Here is a 13767-nt window from a genome sequence, read left to right on the forward strand (position 1 = left end):
CAAACAAGGAAAATAGAGGAAGAAGGGGGGGGGGAGAAAAAAAAAAAAAAAAAAACCAAGCAGGGCTCGTCCGGGATTTGAACCCGGGACCTCTCGCACCCAAAGCGAGAATCATACCCCTAGACCAACGAGCCGCTCTGAAAGCTCTTTTCCTGGTGCACGTGTCGGTGCTCGGAGCGGGTCCGCCCCGCTCCCGGTCCCGGCCACCCCTGGGTGCTGCCCGCGGCCCTGCCTGGTCCCGGCGGGGAGGAAAACGATGGTGCTTTTGGGAGAAAAAAAAAAAAAAAGCCATAAAACGCAACAGAGGCCCCAGCGAGATTTGAACTCGCGACCCCTGGTTTACAAGACCAGTGCTCTAACCCCTGAGCTATGGAGCCAGCACGAGAGACACTTCCTCCGCGGTGCTGTCCACGGGGGAACCCCGAAACTGGCTACATCGCCCCAAATCTTCACCACCCCCCAAAACTCTCCCTAGGCACCAGCCTGGGCCAGCTCCGCTAAACCAGTGACAAGCAGCAGCAGCAGCAAGGAGTGTGGCCAGAAACCACGTCGCCCACTCCACACCCCCATAACACCAAAAGTTGGGGTTCAGCCCCTACGCTGAACCCCTGCAAGAGTCAGACTTCAGCCCTTGGCACCTCCAGCATCTTTTTTTTTTTTTTTCCAGGAGGTTTGGCCAAAGTACAGGCAGTGAGGAAATCTCCATGTTGCCGCCTGAATAACCTGGGTGGCGATGCCCATTTCTCCCCTCTAAGGTCATCTAAAGGCAAAGGTCAGCTCAGTCTTCATCTTCAGCTTTCTATTGCAGCCCTAATTTGAGGAATATGTAGACATCAGGTTTGTGCTTAACAGATGTTGAAAAAAACCCCACCAACCCACCCCAATATATATATATGCTTTCACTTAAATTCATTCTTTAAACTTAAATACCAAGCAGGACAATCCTCCAAACCACAATTCTGATGTTCTCCAGCCTGTTAGCAGTTGGGAATAATAAATAGGAGAAGATGAGCTCAGGTAGCACCTTCACATTTTATTTCCAGCACGTGGGCTAGCAACAATCTGGGAGGTTTCAATTCCACTCGGGCAATGTTTTTTTGCTTCCCATGCTTTGCAGAAATAGCATTTTCTCGCAAGATGAACACCAAGTCACAACATAAGAAATACTGTGTCTCCTGCTAATGCCTTTCTTATTCTTGGGATTTTTATTTATTTATATGACATACAGTGGCATAGCTTCAGCAACGGATGGGCCTTAGAAAATTCAGGCATTTTGCTCACCTGTTCACAGCTTGACCTTTATAAGAGTTGCTGCAGCTTTAAATAACGTGGATTTAAAGCCAAACTCATTTAAAAAAAAAAAAAAAAAAGTAGATTCTCAGGGTAGGAAACAACCTACCAGCTGAAAATGGAGATGTTCATGCCTAAACCAGTCACCCCCAGCTCTTTTTATGACTAATGGCATCTTAAATTCACCTGATCCTGCATTAATACACCTCATAGAAGATGTAGGAGATGGATTGTGCTTCATCTCCAGCAGCTGCTGGCCAGATTTCCATTATTTGGGACACAAGCTAAAGGCTCAGCTGTGCACCAAGAAAGCCTTCAACAATGCATGGGAAAAAAAACCTGTAAACCTGGGAAAAAAGCACCTCTTCACCAAGTTAGCAACATCAAGATGTTGCATTCACTTCTGGTCTGTTTGAGTTTTGATGTTACCTTTTGCACAAGTCAGGTGGCCTTTGATAGACCACACATCTTCACAACAAAGAGCACAAGCAATTGAAGGTGTTTAGGGCAACTACTTTCTGCACATACATGATCTGTGTGCCCTGGGAGAGAATTACAGCATTTTCATTTTATTCTGCTGCTGTGACATGGATTTACTGCAGAGGAGGGGTTAAAACCCCTAAAACATAGGAAATGCACTTGTGCAACCCACAATTTCTTGGCATTGGAGTTGACCAGGGTTTTGCCAGTATGTTTAAAGTACATATGAAGATCAGCTGCGCACAGAAACATCTTTTTCTTATCTTAGAACTGGCCACGAAATGTTGTTCTTGATTTAAAAAAGCCTTCCCCTGCCCCTGTATTTCCTAAAGAGGTATAGTATGTTTACTAGAAAAGGTTAAAGCGCCAACCAACAATGCCCCAAAACAAGAAACCATATTTTTCATCACTTCAGACAATAGTACACTCATTTTTTGTTTTGGCAAAAGCGACAGTGGACAACGCAAGCTGCACAATGAATATCTGCTGTCTTGGCAAAGAGTGAGGATTTCCAGAAGGAGAAAACAGAAGATGAAGGTAAATGGGTGATTTTGCTGAGCACCGAGCAGTAAAGAGAGCCTGAGGAAATACAAGATTCAGCACCCAAAGTCTACGTTACTGTGGGCAAAGCAGGATAACCTCAAGGGGTTATTTTGAAAACATCTTCTACATAGAGGGGACCTCAGGAGGAGTTACACAGGAGCACCAAAATTCAGAAACATGGGTCTTGCTCACATCCAGTAGGACAAACACACCTGAGTAACATTGACATTTATTTCTTCACCACCCCCCCCCCCCCCAAAAAAAAAAAAAAGCACCTTTCAGCCTTTTCCAGAGTGGCAGCAATACCTGCTGGTATTGAAGAGTTGGGTTGGTTCAGAGATAGGTTTAAGATGGTGACCACAACCTTCTGGGGGGTTGCTGATGATTTCAATAGCTATTTTCTGGATTAAGCTGATTTTAAGACCCTCCTGTGATATTTTTCCCTGATTACCCACCTGTCATCTCCACCTACCAGCTATCTGCCTGCCTATGTACCAACAAACCAGGCCACATAGTTGATTTGAGAGTCTCTCGTGCTCATCACTGCTGTCCAGGCATCATCCAGTGAAGACCATGGAGACACGTCCTCAGCCAAGCCCATGAGAAGCCTCAGGGGCACAGTTTGATGTAGGTAACAGTGGAACAGACCGAAAAGAGAGGGAACACCTTCTCCTGGAAGGCAACGTTGAAGGTGAAGATGTGCTGCATGTTATCGGCGTTGTAGAAGGACACTTCTTCCCCTTCATAATCCAGGTACACCCTGACCTTATTGAGTTTCTGGCTGAGGCACAGCGGGGTGCGTTGAGGCGAGGTGACCGCCCAGTAGCGACCTCCATTTTGCTGAACTGCCCAGATCCCTTCTTCGGGGGAAAACTGCGTCAGACCTTTCCTCCTGACGGACTCCTTGGCCACCCCAAAGGCCCAACCGTCTGAGGCCCCCACCTCCACTTCCCAGTAATGTCTTCCTGACTTGAAACCCGTGGTAGCCAGCACCCGAGAGTTTGTGTCAAATCTCTTGGGGTTGTCAGGCAGCTCCTGTTTCCTACAGCCCATCCTCACGCTCTTGAGGTCTGCAGAGAGGATGAGGAGGTGGTTTGCTGAATCAGGGTCCAGGGTCAGGTCCTCTGTTGATGACAGCAGTGACAGTAACTCAATAAGAATTTTAACAATTAAAAGCCCAAGCTGGGGATGTTTTTATCAGTTGCTGAACCACATCCCAACCTCAGTAAGTCTGTGATGAAGGAAAGCCAAGTTCAGACATTGGCTTGGCTTTGAGGTGCTTGAGATGCCTCCTCTCACCACCGACTCCTCAGGAAGCCTGGAGGCTTGGGGCTAATTTTAAGAGGAGTAATTTCAAATGTTAACAAATACGCTGCTTCTCTCTACCAGCACAGAGGGACAAGCTACATGTGTGAGAAACTTGGAGGTGGGAGAGGCAGGTCCCAGTTAAAAATATGGGATGAACATCTGCCTCAGCTTTTCATATCCTCACTAGGGCTTAAGCCCCACCAGCTAAAGGTGAAGAACAACACGGCAAAGCAAATCATAGTAAATGAGAACCAAGATCTGGTTCAAGATGTCCTAGAGGGAGATCTACAACTGCATTGTAGTCTTTGGCTCTTTTATCACCTCATGATCCTTCAGCAATGCCACCAGGCAGCACCTCTCAAACCCTGACCAGGGGGGACTCATCTGTCCTCCCACACTGACACCCCAGTTCCCTTCATGGGAGGGCAACACTCATGCTGCTGCTGCTAAGAAATGGGGTAACAACAACGCAAGGACATTAGGAGCAAACAACACAATAAAACCACATGCAAATGATTAGCGATTATTGTACAGTAAAAATGGACCTTAGATTGAGACTTTTTTCCAAATTGGTAATTTTTTCTTGTTTTTGTTTCTGGCTCATCTAATGTACAACATACAAGATGGGGTATATACACCCCTGAGATCATAAATTGTTGAGTATCTGTCCCCAGACTACCCCATGATGACAAGCCCTCATGGAAAGCCATGAACTAAGGGCATCTTTACACACCAGATCACATCTGGACAGCCCACATGGAACATGCATGTAGATGAAGTTTGATACTAACATCTTTTCCCCTTCCAAGCTCAGGCTCAAAGGAAACAGCGAGCACATTAGTGACCTCAAATTGTGGTTGTAGTCAGCAAAGTCACCATGATCAAATGAGATCCTTTTGGGGGAATATAAGATGGGACTTTAGAAGCTGAAATGTGTTGGATGCTGCACCAGAGTTCATTTAGCTAAAGATCTTTATGCACTTTCAAAATCTATAGATTTGCGGCTGAAAATTGCATATGAAATCCAAAAAGACACCTGATGGCATTGAAAGTTTCACAGTGTTTCATAGGGGTCAGAAAAGCGATAGCAACCACAGGAAAGGGTAGGTCCTTTTCCCCCTCAAAGCTCAAGCACCAGGTTCCTCCCCAAAACCGGGAGATTGGCCTTAAAATAACATCTCCTGCATTTTGCACTATTACATCAGACCAAGAGATAGGTGCTTTCAAAGTGTTCAACAGCAAAAGTTAGGGGAAAAGAATTGGATGAGCAAGAAATTTCCTTGATGCCAAAAGGTGTTTTCCTTCCTCCCTCTTGTGTCTCCAGCCACTGGAGTCATTAGGATTTGGGTTTGAACTTCAGCTCTGCTGCAGGGGCTGCGGATGATGATTTGGCTGGATTAAAAAAAAATAATAATAATATGACTCCAGGAGCTGCAACATCATATAAAGAAAAATTAAAAAAAAAATTAAAAATCAGAGCATTCAAAGCTTTTGTAAAAGATGAATTAAGGCAGTCAGAGGCGTGGGATTCAATGACTGCCATGAGGTTTTGGCTGGTCCCTTCACTTCATGATCCCCCAGCTCTCTGCAGCCTCAGCTGTGGCCCAACCTGCTTTCAGAGGGTTTGCTGGTGTAATGCACCAGCCAAGTTATACCTCTACACATGCACACACACCACCATGGACATGCAGTGAGGGTCGTTTTGCTGTTTTGCTTTTAAATGTTGGTCTTCAGCCTTTCTTCTGTTGCTTTGCCAACCCCCTTGGCATTTTCCAGGGGTGTCTGGGGATGTTTGAGCAGAGTCCGACCCAAGCTGGATGGCCCAAAAAAAGGATCCAACTCATGGCTTGTTCTCCTTGGCCTTCCCCAAGGGGTTTGCAAACCCCATGCTGAAGACTACCACCTTAAAAGCAAGAATAAGTCTTCTCTTCTAAAAGAGGGCTTGACTTTCCTTGGGGTAACTCCGGCTGCTCTGGGCATGGCTATCCAACTGTCACACCAAGGGAGCTGGAGGACGGGGGCAGATTTTAACAGCATCTGCCCATGCCCTGCATCCACCACAGTGCAAAGCCAGAGGGATCAGGCTGTGGACACCCTGCAGAGCCCATCGTGGTGCTTTCCCGGCTCACTGGCATTCCCCTGTTCTCACCACTGCTGGTGCAGCAAAGCAGAGACTCACCCACCATTGGAAGAGTCAATCTGGGCCAACCCAGCTGGTTTTTCCAGTTGCAAAATCATGACCTCTTGTGTGAACTTGCTCCTTTGCCAACCCAGGAGCAAGTCTCCTCCATCGCAGCACAATTTGAAAGCAATCACCTGCCCACAGCCACAATTCCAACAGCTTTCTGCAGAATTTAAGGCATCTGGCTTTGCGCTGGAGCAGATTATGGAGCACTCACACCCTGCATCCCAAACCCTGGTGGAGACAGGAGCCTCACCACAGAGAAAATCTGGCAGACTTAAAGCAGATTGTGGCTGCAAAGGGCATGAATCCATTTTGGGGTTCAAATATCTGTTTTTTTCTGTTCCGCACTGTAGTTTGGTTAAGTGTAAACAGGCAGAAAGGACCTAGCTTAGCTGTTAGATCCCCGGCGTCAGCTAGAAAAATCGTCTTTTGACTCTCGAACTGAGCAGGCTGGATCTGGAAATCATCGAGAGAGAAGAAATTAAAAAAAAAAGAAATCTAGAGTGCCTTTTTTCTGTTTTTCCCCCTCTCTTCAGCTTTGCAAAACCAGCTTTGCAAATTACAACCACAATTTAAAGTCTTTACTCCAGGGCGCTACGTCTTAAATATTTTCCTTTTACCTTTTTCACCTCTTCCCAGTTCATCCCGCAGGTTTTCTGAAAAGAAGAGACAGGCAAGTAAATGGCAACATCAAGAGAGAGCCAGAGGGAACCACAAAACATCCTTTACACCCACACCACATTGCCAAAGCGCCGTCTTTGCCGATGTTGGACTCGACAGGCAGCAAGAGCTGAGGATGGAGCAATGCCAGCAATGGGGACAAGCAACGGGGGAAATTCCTGCTAAAATATATTTTAATTTTTATTAAAAAAAAGCTTCTGGACATCAAATTAATGCAGGATTTATTTAAGCTTTATTTATCGTGCCCTGCCATATTTTGTTCTCCTTGTATTATGAATTTTAAACTTTTATTACAATCTTTTAAGCCAATTATTGCTCCAGGGCAGAGTTTGCACGTAGGGATTTTTCTCTTCTAGATTTGCTCTTTTTGGTGCTTGCTTCCTTTCCAAATCCCCCAGCACCATCTCGTGGCTTTGCTGCGATGCTGCAAGGAGTTGTTGATTTAAATGCAAAGCTTGGCTATCCAACCCTCAAACTATTCAAGGTGTGGAAAACCGCAGTCTTTATTGCACTAAAATTGATGTCCAAGTTCAGGTTTTTCCCCTCTCTCAAAAAATCCTGCATCTCCTTCAATGGCAGGGCAAGTCTCCTCCTCTTCATGCACATCTCCAGAAGTGCTTTCCAACATAGTCTATTCTATTTCGGTACTGCTGGCTGGGCATGTGCTAAGGGACCTCGAGACATCCTCAGCATCCCCAGCACTCCTCGTCCCTTTTCCCTGACGCCTGCTAAAGGCCAGGCCTATTTTAAACCCCCCCCCCGATTTCGTTTCCACGTACCTCTGAATTTCTTTAAGACTTTCTCAAGGACGACGGTCTTGAGGGAGAAATTGCAGATGTGCATTTTCATATCTGTGCATACCGGCACAGGCTTCTGGCACTTCACGTCATCACTTCTGCAAAGGAAAAAGTAAAACCAATAAGAAAATCGCTGCTATCCCCCCATTTTTCACTTGTAGTTGGCAGCATGCAATGCTTACACCTCATCCCGCCAGTCTGTCCAAGTGCTCTTAGCATCGCATTGCAAGGATCACGCTGGGATTTCAACCCCCCCACCCCCCCCCCCCCCGGGATGAGGGCACCAGGATTTGCATGTCAACTTTGAAAACCCCCTCAGCTGGCTGGTGTAAAGGGTGTCTGTGCTGGGTTACCCCCACTCAGCTGCTCCTGCTGCAGCTTAAATTTCATTTTCAGAGCTTAAGTGGTGCCTAAACCATTGCCCTGGGTGAATTGCATATCAGGCAAATAAGATGACTTGGGGTTTCTGGTCTCACTCAACATTTGAAGAAACTGCCTGGTGGGAAAAGACTTTGTGATAATGCTGTTTTACAAGAAGCTGGAAGAGATCCAGGGCTCGCACCGAGTAGGAGGCAAGCTCCATCTACCCCAGTGCCTCCCTCTGGCATCTGGCCTGCAAACACTGACCTTTAAACAGTGCTGGTGGGGGGGGGGGGGGAAAGCATGAAAGAAGGGAAGCAGCAGCACTACATACCTGCTTATGATGTTCATCACATCCTAGAAAGGAAAAAGAGAGACTAAGTGAAATCCCCGTGCAACGTGTGCTACATCTCCCCTGGCTCAGACAGAACAAGAGCAATTCCCCTTCATCTAACCCAACCAGGATGCCCATCCCTTAGATGATGGGGAACCAAGCCTCCCAAACGCTCCGATGTACAATACTCCAGCTTTATGCCCATAGAGTCATGACGTGGTTTAGGTTGAAAGGGGCCTTTGGAGGTCTATCTATGTCTCCATGATATCTGGACTTCCATGGTCTGGTCACCACCGAGAAGAGTTTAGGTTGCCTCCAACAGGTGATTCATTCCACCTTGGGATGCACGTCCTGACAGTGGAAGTGGTTTGCCCTCAGGAAGGGTGAATTATGGAGGCAAATTGTAGATTAAAATACCTCAATAACTAGTTGCTACATGGTGAATATTCACAGAGATGAAACCCATGCTTAGTCCAGTCCACACCACTATTTGCCCTTTCTGGTGCCTTTAAAATAATGTAAAGAAGGACATAAACTGTGGCGAGTACTTTGGATGTGATTCAAAGGCAACAAAAAGCCATACCCCCCTCCCAGGGAATGGAAAGGCTCTCTGGAGCTGGCTAAGGATTTCCAACATGGCCTTTAAAAAAAAAAAATCACCTATTGTTACAGGATCATTTTTGCGTGCGTTGGTGAGGGCTGAGCAAAGACCACGTGAAATGAGTTTTCACCCATAGCCAAGTACTGAAACCGTCTGCAAATATTTACAGTGCTTTCAATGCTGCCTGGGAGGGAATTTAACTGCAGATCTGTGTGCACCAAAAGCTCAATCTACATAGTTTAACCAAAACATTGCCAATTAAGAGAAGGTCACCCATTCACATTTTTCCATTCAGTGGGGAACAGGACTGCTTGATTTTGGGATGGGCATCTCGGGTTTGTTTTTCAAACCCTACTTCATCCGCAAAGGAGAGTTTGGGTAACAGGGAGGGCTGGCTTGGCTCCAGCTTCTTTCTTTGCAATGCAATCAATACCTGGACTCCATCTGCTCTCTCCCTCATACTTTCCAGCTTGGTTAATAGCTCATTTTGACTTGAAAACCTGGCTCTGCTTTCAGGTCCCAGCCAACCTTCTACAGCCAGGACTGCTGCAAAAATTGGCAAGGAGCATGTCCTGCTGAGCCTGGCACCACATGCCTCTGTACTCAACTCCATCCCAAGCCCTCACCAATGCCTTTAAGCTGGAGGAGTGGACATCTGTGACTTGGCATGCCACAAACCTTCAGCATTGTAAACCCATCAAGACCTGTATTTGCAAAAGGAGTTGCTTGGCTTAAGGATCTAGCCAGTACCACTGTGGCAGTTCTTCATGCAAGGTCTAATTCAGCTTTTAATGCCTTGAAACAAGAATTTATGGGTGCTAGAAAGGTCCAGACAAATTTACAGAAGAAAAATTTATCAGAGGCTATTAAATATGAAGAGCACACCTCTGCTTCAGGATGTTCCTGAGCCAGAGATAGTTGCTGCGTGTTACTGCTGGTGTAGCAGAGCTCAGGGCACTCAGACATTGCCATGCACGATCTTCTCCTTAAATGGGGGGGGGGGAGGACATTTATCCTCAAAGCACCTCTACAGGATCCAGAAACACATTAAAAAAAGATGAAGAAGGGTCACGACTCAGACCTGTAGGCTCATTTCTTAACAAACATCTCACCTTGAGGAATTCAAGCATAGGCTGCTGGATTTTCTCCTCCAGCTCTGTGATGAGCTTGTTGAGGAGCGTGATCTCCTTGGAGAGGTCAGTGATGTTCTCATTCTGCCTCTTGGCGATGTTCTTCTCCATCTTCTCCAGCTGCCCCAGGAGGATGTGCTCCTGGTCATGCAGGAACTGCCGCAGCCTCTCGAACTCCAAGAGCAGCTTTTGCCGCTCGTTCTCAATGGTTTTCTGGGAAGGAAACACAGCAAAAAGGGTTTTAAGCTGGTGCAATGACTTTGGGGTGGAGAGGGGCCACCTGGTGAATTTGAAGCACTTGCCAGTGTCATTGCTGCTGCTTGTTGGCTTGCTTGTGAGACTGGGTGCCTTCAGCTGGGGAGGGGTGAGGAGATGTGTCATGCCTGAACAAAGACCTTGAAAAGGAGTGAGGACAGGATAGCAAAGACCATAGGCAGTTACTCCACAAACAGCCATTATCTTCATTGCAGCTCTATTCCTGCACTCTTTTCTGGAGGGAAGAAGTACCAAACCATGTCTGGGGCAGGTACCTCAACTCCACAGCAGATCTCAGGGTTTTTTCTCTTCTACACTGGACACATAGGCTTCCTTTTTCTCCCCTGGGGTGGTGAGGAGTTAATCAGCACTCAATAAAGCAGAGGTGGGGACTGGTGGCCAAGAGGTTTCCCCAGTCCCTGTTATCATCTGCTGGTCCCGCCACCCAAACTGGGAGAAGGGTGTAGGAGAACCCACTTGGAGCAGCAAGCAGACCAACAAGTTGCCTCTGAGACAAGGCCCAGGGGCAAATGGGAACATTTTGCTCCCAGAAACACACCCTTTGGCAGCACAGACAAGGTTGAACGTGTTTTGGTTGCTTCACTCTACACTGCCTTTCAGCACAGGTCCAACAGGTCCACTTGGCCCTCAAAAAATGGACCTTCACACTCTGCCTTTTGCGTCATGTATGAAACCACGGCTCTTGGCAGGCTGGTGCTATTTCAAGCCCTGCCAGCGGAGAAAAAAAACCCAGTAAATTGTGGTAATAACCCTGTTGCACAAGGATGGTAGAGCAGAAACATGGGTTGAGGGTGGCCTGATGGTCTTTGTCCCAAGTAGGGGCGGGGGGGACATGAGCAACTCAGAGCCACTTGTCTCTGGGGTGATGGCATGGGAGGGGTGTTATTAGCAGGGAATGGTGGGGGCTTTCCTGCAGCAAATGCTGTGCTGCCTTCTGCTGCCCCAGGAACAACGGGCTGAGGAAGAGGAGGAAGAGAGAGGAAGGGTGGAGGAGAGCCCTACAGCCAGCCTAGCTCTCAGGGATGCTCCAGCACCCGCCTCTTTGGTCTGCTAAGACAGTGGCTGATATATTGCAAATCCTTATGGTGAAGGAAGGAGAAAAACATCTGTTTCCTTTTTTCAGGCACTGACAGAGCAGTGGGAAGGAGGAGGTGGGGCAGCTTGGTGGGTCCTAACCCCCTCCACGTGTCCCAACCTGAACCTTTGCCCCCACCACCCCAGAGCACTGCATTGCAGGCACGCACCAAGAGATCCTGGGTTTTCTTATCATCGTTCACTTTGAACTCCAGCAGCTCTTGCCTCTCCTTTTTGAGGAAGTCCAAGCGTCCCTGGATTTTCTCCTAGGAACAAAGAAAGAAGATATTACTGGGTTTTCTTTCTTTCCTTTGCTGCGCTTGGTTTCCTTTGCTGCATTATTCTGCCTGCACACAGTTTGTTCTTTGCAGCAGTGTGAAGACAAGGAGGATTGCAAGGAAAACACAGGGGCACTCTCACTGGGTGAACGCGCTGGCTCAGCTCTGCCCACGCTCACCCGGACACCAACATTTGCAACCCCCAAGGACTGCCACAAGCTCACACGCATGCAGCAAACACAAAGAAAGGAAACAGAGGATGCTGGGGAGGGGAGTTGTGCACTGTTTTCATCGGCTGCTGCTACCGCCTCCTCCGCCTTTGCTCTTGGCACAAGCAAAACCCAGCCTGGCTTTAATCAACTTAGATTCATCTTTGGATGCTCGCCCAGACCTAAAATAGATGTGGGTGTTTACTGTCAGCTGTTACCCTACTGATAAGGTGGGTAACCACAGGTAGCGTTTGCAGCGCAATGCTCGCATGGCTCAAGCCCAGGGCTTTTGCAAGAGCTCGCGCGGGAGACACTGTGTCACAGCCTCCTGGCTGCCCTCTGTTTAATCCCACGCTCTCCCCAGCTGCAGATATGATGTGAATGCATGAGAGGGTTTTGCATATCTGGAGAGAAGATGGGTTTTCCAGGTCTTCAGAAATCTAGAAAGCAGCAACTGGCTCTTTGCAGGGCGGTTGAGCATGGGAAAGCCAAGTGACTGCTTGGGGACTGGAAGGAGCACAAAGACACAGCTCAACGCATACCACCAGGAGACAGAAAGACCTGGGGGGGGGGTCTTCCCCAGGGGAGACAGAGTTAGACAGGTACCTTGAACTCCTCGGATGCCTCATCAACAGGTACCACAGCGTGCGGCCGGTGTTCCCGGGACCTGTCACACACCACGCAGATGGTTTTCCGGTCATCCTTGCAGTAGAGTTTCAGGGCTTCCCTGTGCTTCATGCAGAGCCCGTCCTCCTCTGCACCCTTGGCCCCACGGAGAGTGAACTGGCTGATTATCTCGGACATGTTTGCCAGCTGCCGGTTGGGTCTGAAGCTCTTCTCTTGGAAAACCTCTCGGCACTGCGGGCAGGGGAAGTCCATGTCTAGGTCTTTCCAGCTCTTGATGATGCACGCCCTGCAGAAGTTGTGCCCGCACTCAATGGACACGGGGTCTTTGAAGAACTCCAGGCAGACGGAGCAAGTGGCTTCATCCTGGAGATTGCTGGGCAAAAACACCGCCGCCATGGCCTCTCTCCTGCGAGCAAGGACTGATTTCACCAGGGCTGGACGCGGAACATGAATGCTTGGCATCCAGCCCCATGTGGGCGTTCCTCTTCCAGGAACGAGCCTGCTGTCCGAGGTCACTTCTGCAGTGTCCAGTTTCTTTAAACTGGCAACAAAGACCTCGACGTTAGAGTACAATGCATAAACAGTAGAAAAGGAAAGCAGGAAGGTCCCTGCCATTTGCTCCCCCACAAATCCTGAGCTCCCTATTTTTTTTTTTTTTTTTTTTTTCCAGGAAGGAGGTGGGAAAAGGGAAATCATTTGGGATATGGCCACCAGATCTGAGTCTCATTGCTTTTTGGCTGACCTGGTGCTAAATGCAAAATCTGAGTCCCCAGGCTTGTGTTTAACAGCTGCTCTAGGCTCTGATCCAGGTAACCATCTGAGCCCTCGTTAAAGATCCATTTCACCCTGGAAGCTTCAGCTGGGGACTCAGATGACTTGGTTGAGCTCCAGGGCTCAACAGGGGCCATAAAAAGCAATGGGAGAAAGGGAATATACAGGGATGCAAAGTCCATATCAAGATTCAGAGGTGAGTTTCCCAAATCCATAAAGATTAACTTCTGCATTGGGGTCCTGCATCTCAAAAACACTTTTTGCCTCCCAAGAACATTTTGTGCAGCTTTGGAGGTCTTGCATTAAATGGGACTGATAATATATTGAGGACCTTCCTTGGCTGGGGTTAGCCTATAATATGGTTGTCTCCACCAAAGCTCTTGTTACAGAGAAGAGATAAAAGTGAGTGACAGTCATCTAGTTACTTGGGGGTGTCACATTGCCATCAGCAGAGAAATGTAGGCATTTCTGGGGAGTGATTCATCTCCTCCTAATGAGGACTTGAAAACAGATCAAGCGATCCTATCCATAAATGCTGGTTTCAAAGTCAACCGAGTTGATTTGACATCTCCAAGTTGAGATCTTTGCCTTGGAGACATCTGGAGCTAAGAGGAGACAAATCCCAACCCCAGAGGTTGTACTGGTGGAGCTATATTAGCAAAATTCTTCTTGGTATCCTGCTGCCAGGGGTTTGTAAAGGCTTTCCGATTTGTAGTAGGGTTTGTATCAGGTTCATCCTGATACCTCTGCGGCTGAGGAAGAACACTGAGGAGAGGTATTCACTTGAACCCCCCTATAACTTTAAAACTTTTCTGGTAATTGC

At 47.7% G+C, this 13767-nt stretch overlaps 1 protein-coding gene and 2 non-coding genes across 5 annotated transcripts; all 3 read right to left on the reverse strand.

The window, feature by feature from the left end:
• Window positions 1–62: 62 nt before the first annotated feature.
• On the reverse strand, window positions 63–134 carry TRNAP-UGG (transfer RNA proline (anticodon UGG)). The gene has a single exon. It is a non-coding gene; the product is annotated as a tRNA-Pro (tRNA).
• A 170-nt stretch (window positions 135–304) lies between these two features.
• TRNAT-UGU (transfer RNA threonine (anticodon UGU)) lies at window positions 305–377 on the reverse strand. The gene has a single exon. It is a non-coding gene; the product is annotated as a tRNA-Thr (tRNA).
• A 636-nt stretch (window positions 378–1013) lies between these two features.
• Window positions 1014–12605, reverse strand: LOC129198343 (E3 ubiquitin-protein ligase TRIM7-like). Of its 3 annotated transcripts, XM_054807574.1 has the most exons (8): window positions 12153–12596; window positions 11230–11325; window positions 9692–9922; window positions 7979–8001; window positions 7267–7382; window positions 6427–6462; window positions 6190–6262; window positions 3302–3437 (listed from the first exon to the last, which is right to left on the reverse strand). In XM_054807574.1, exons 1-7 carry the CDS (start codon window positions 12567–12569, stop codon window positions 6216–6218), a joined length of 966 nt encoding a protein of 321 aa, XP_054663549.1. In that variant the 5' UTR covers window positions 12570–12596; the 3' UTR covers window positions 3302–3437; window positions 6190–6215. The 3 variants fall into 3 exon arrangements, with proteins under 3 accessions (XP_054663550.1, XP_054663548.1, XP_054663549.1); XM_054807575.1 differs by lacking the exon at window positions 6190–6262 and having other exon boundaries at window positions 1014–3437; window positions 12153–12605; XM_054807573.1 differs by having other exon boundaries at window positions 1014–6262.
• Between the last annotated feature and the right edge of the window lie 1162 nt (window positions 12606–13767).

The sequence above is a fragment of the Grus americana genome, chromosome 32 (genome assembly GCF_028858705.1).
Source record: "Grus americana isolate bGruAme1 chromosome 32, bGruAme1.mat, whole genome shotgun sequence".
Taxonomy (NCBI): domain Eukaryota; kingdom Metazoa; phylum Chordata; class Aves; order Gruiformes; family Gruidae; genus Grus; species Grus americana.

Excerpts from the sequence above, each read along its gene's own strand:
- LOC129198343 (XM_054807575.1), bottom strand. The coding sequence starts at position 12,569 with ATGGCGGCGGTGTTTTTGCCCAGCAATCTCCAGGATGAAGCCACTTGC. Across the intron at positions 7,383-7,978 it reads GTGATGAACATCATAAGCAG|AAGTGATGACGTGAAGTGCC; the intron begins GTATGTAGTGCT and ends TTTCCTTTGCAG. Across the intron at positions 3,438-6,426 it reads ACTGGGAAGAGGTGAAAAAG|AGGACCTGACCCTGGACCCT; the intron begins GTAAAAGGAAAA and ends TGTCATCAACAG.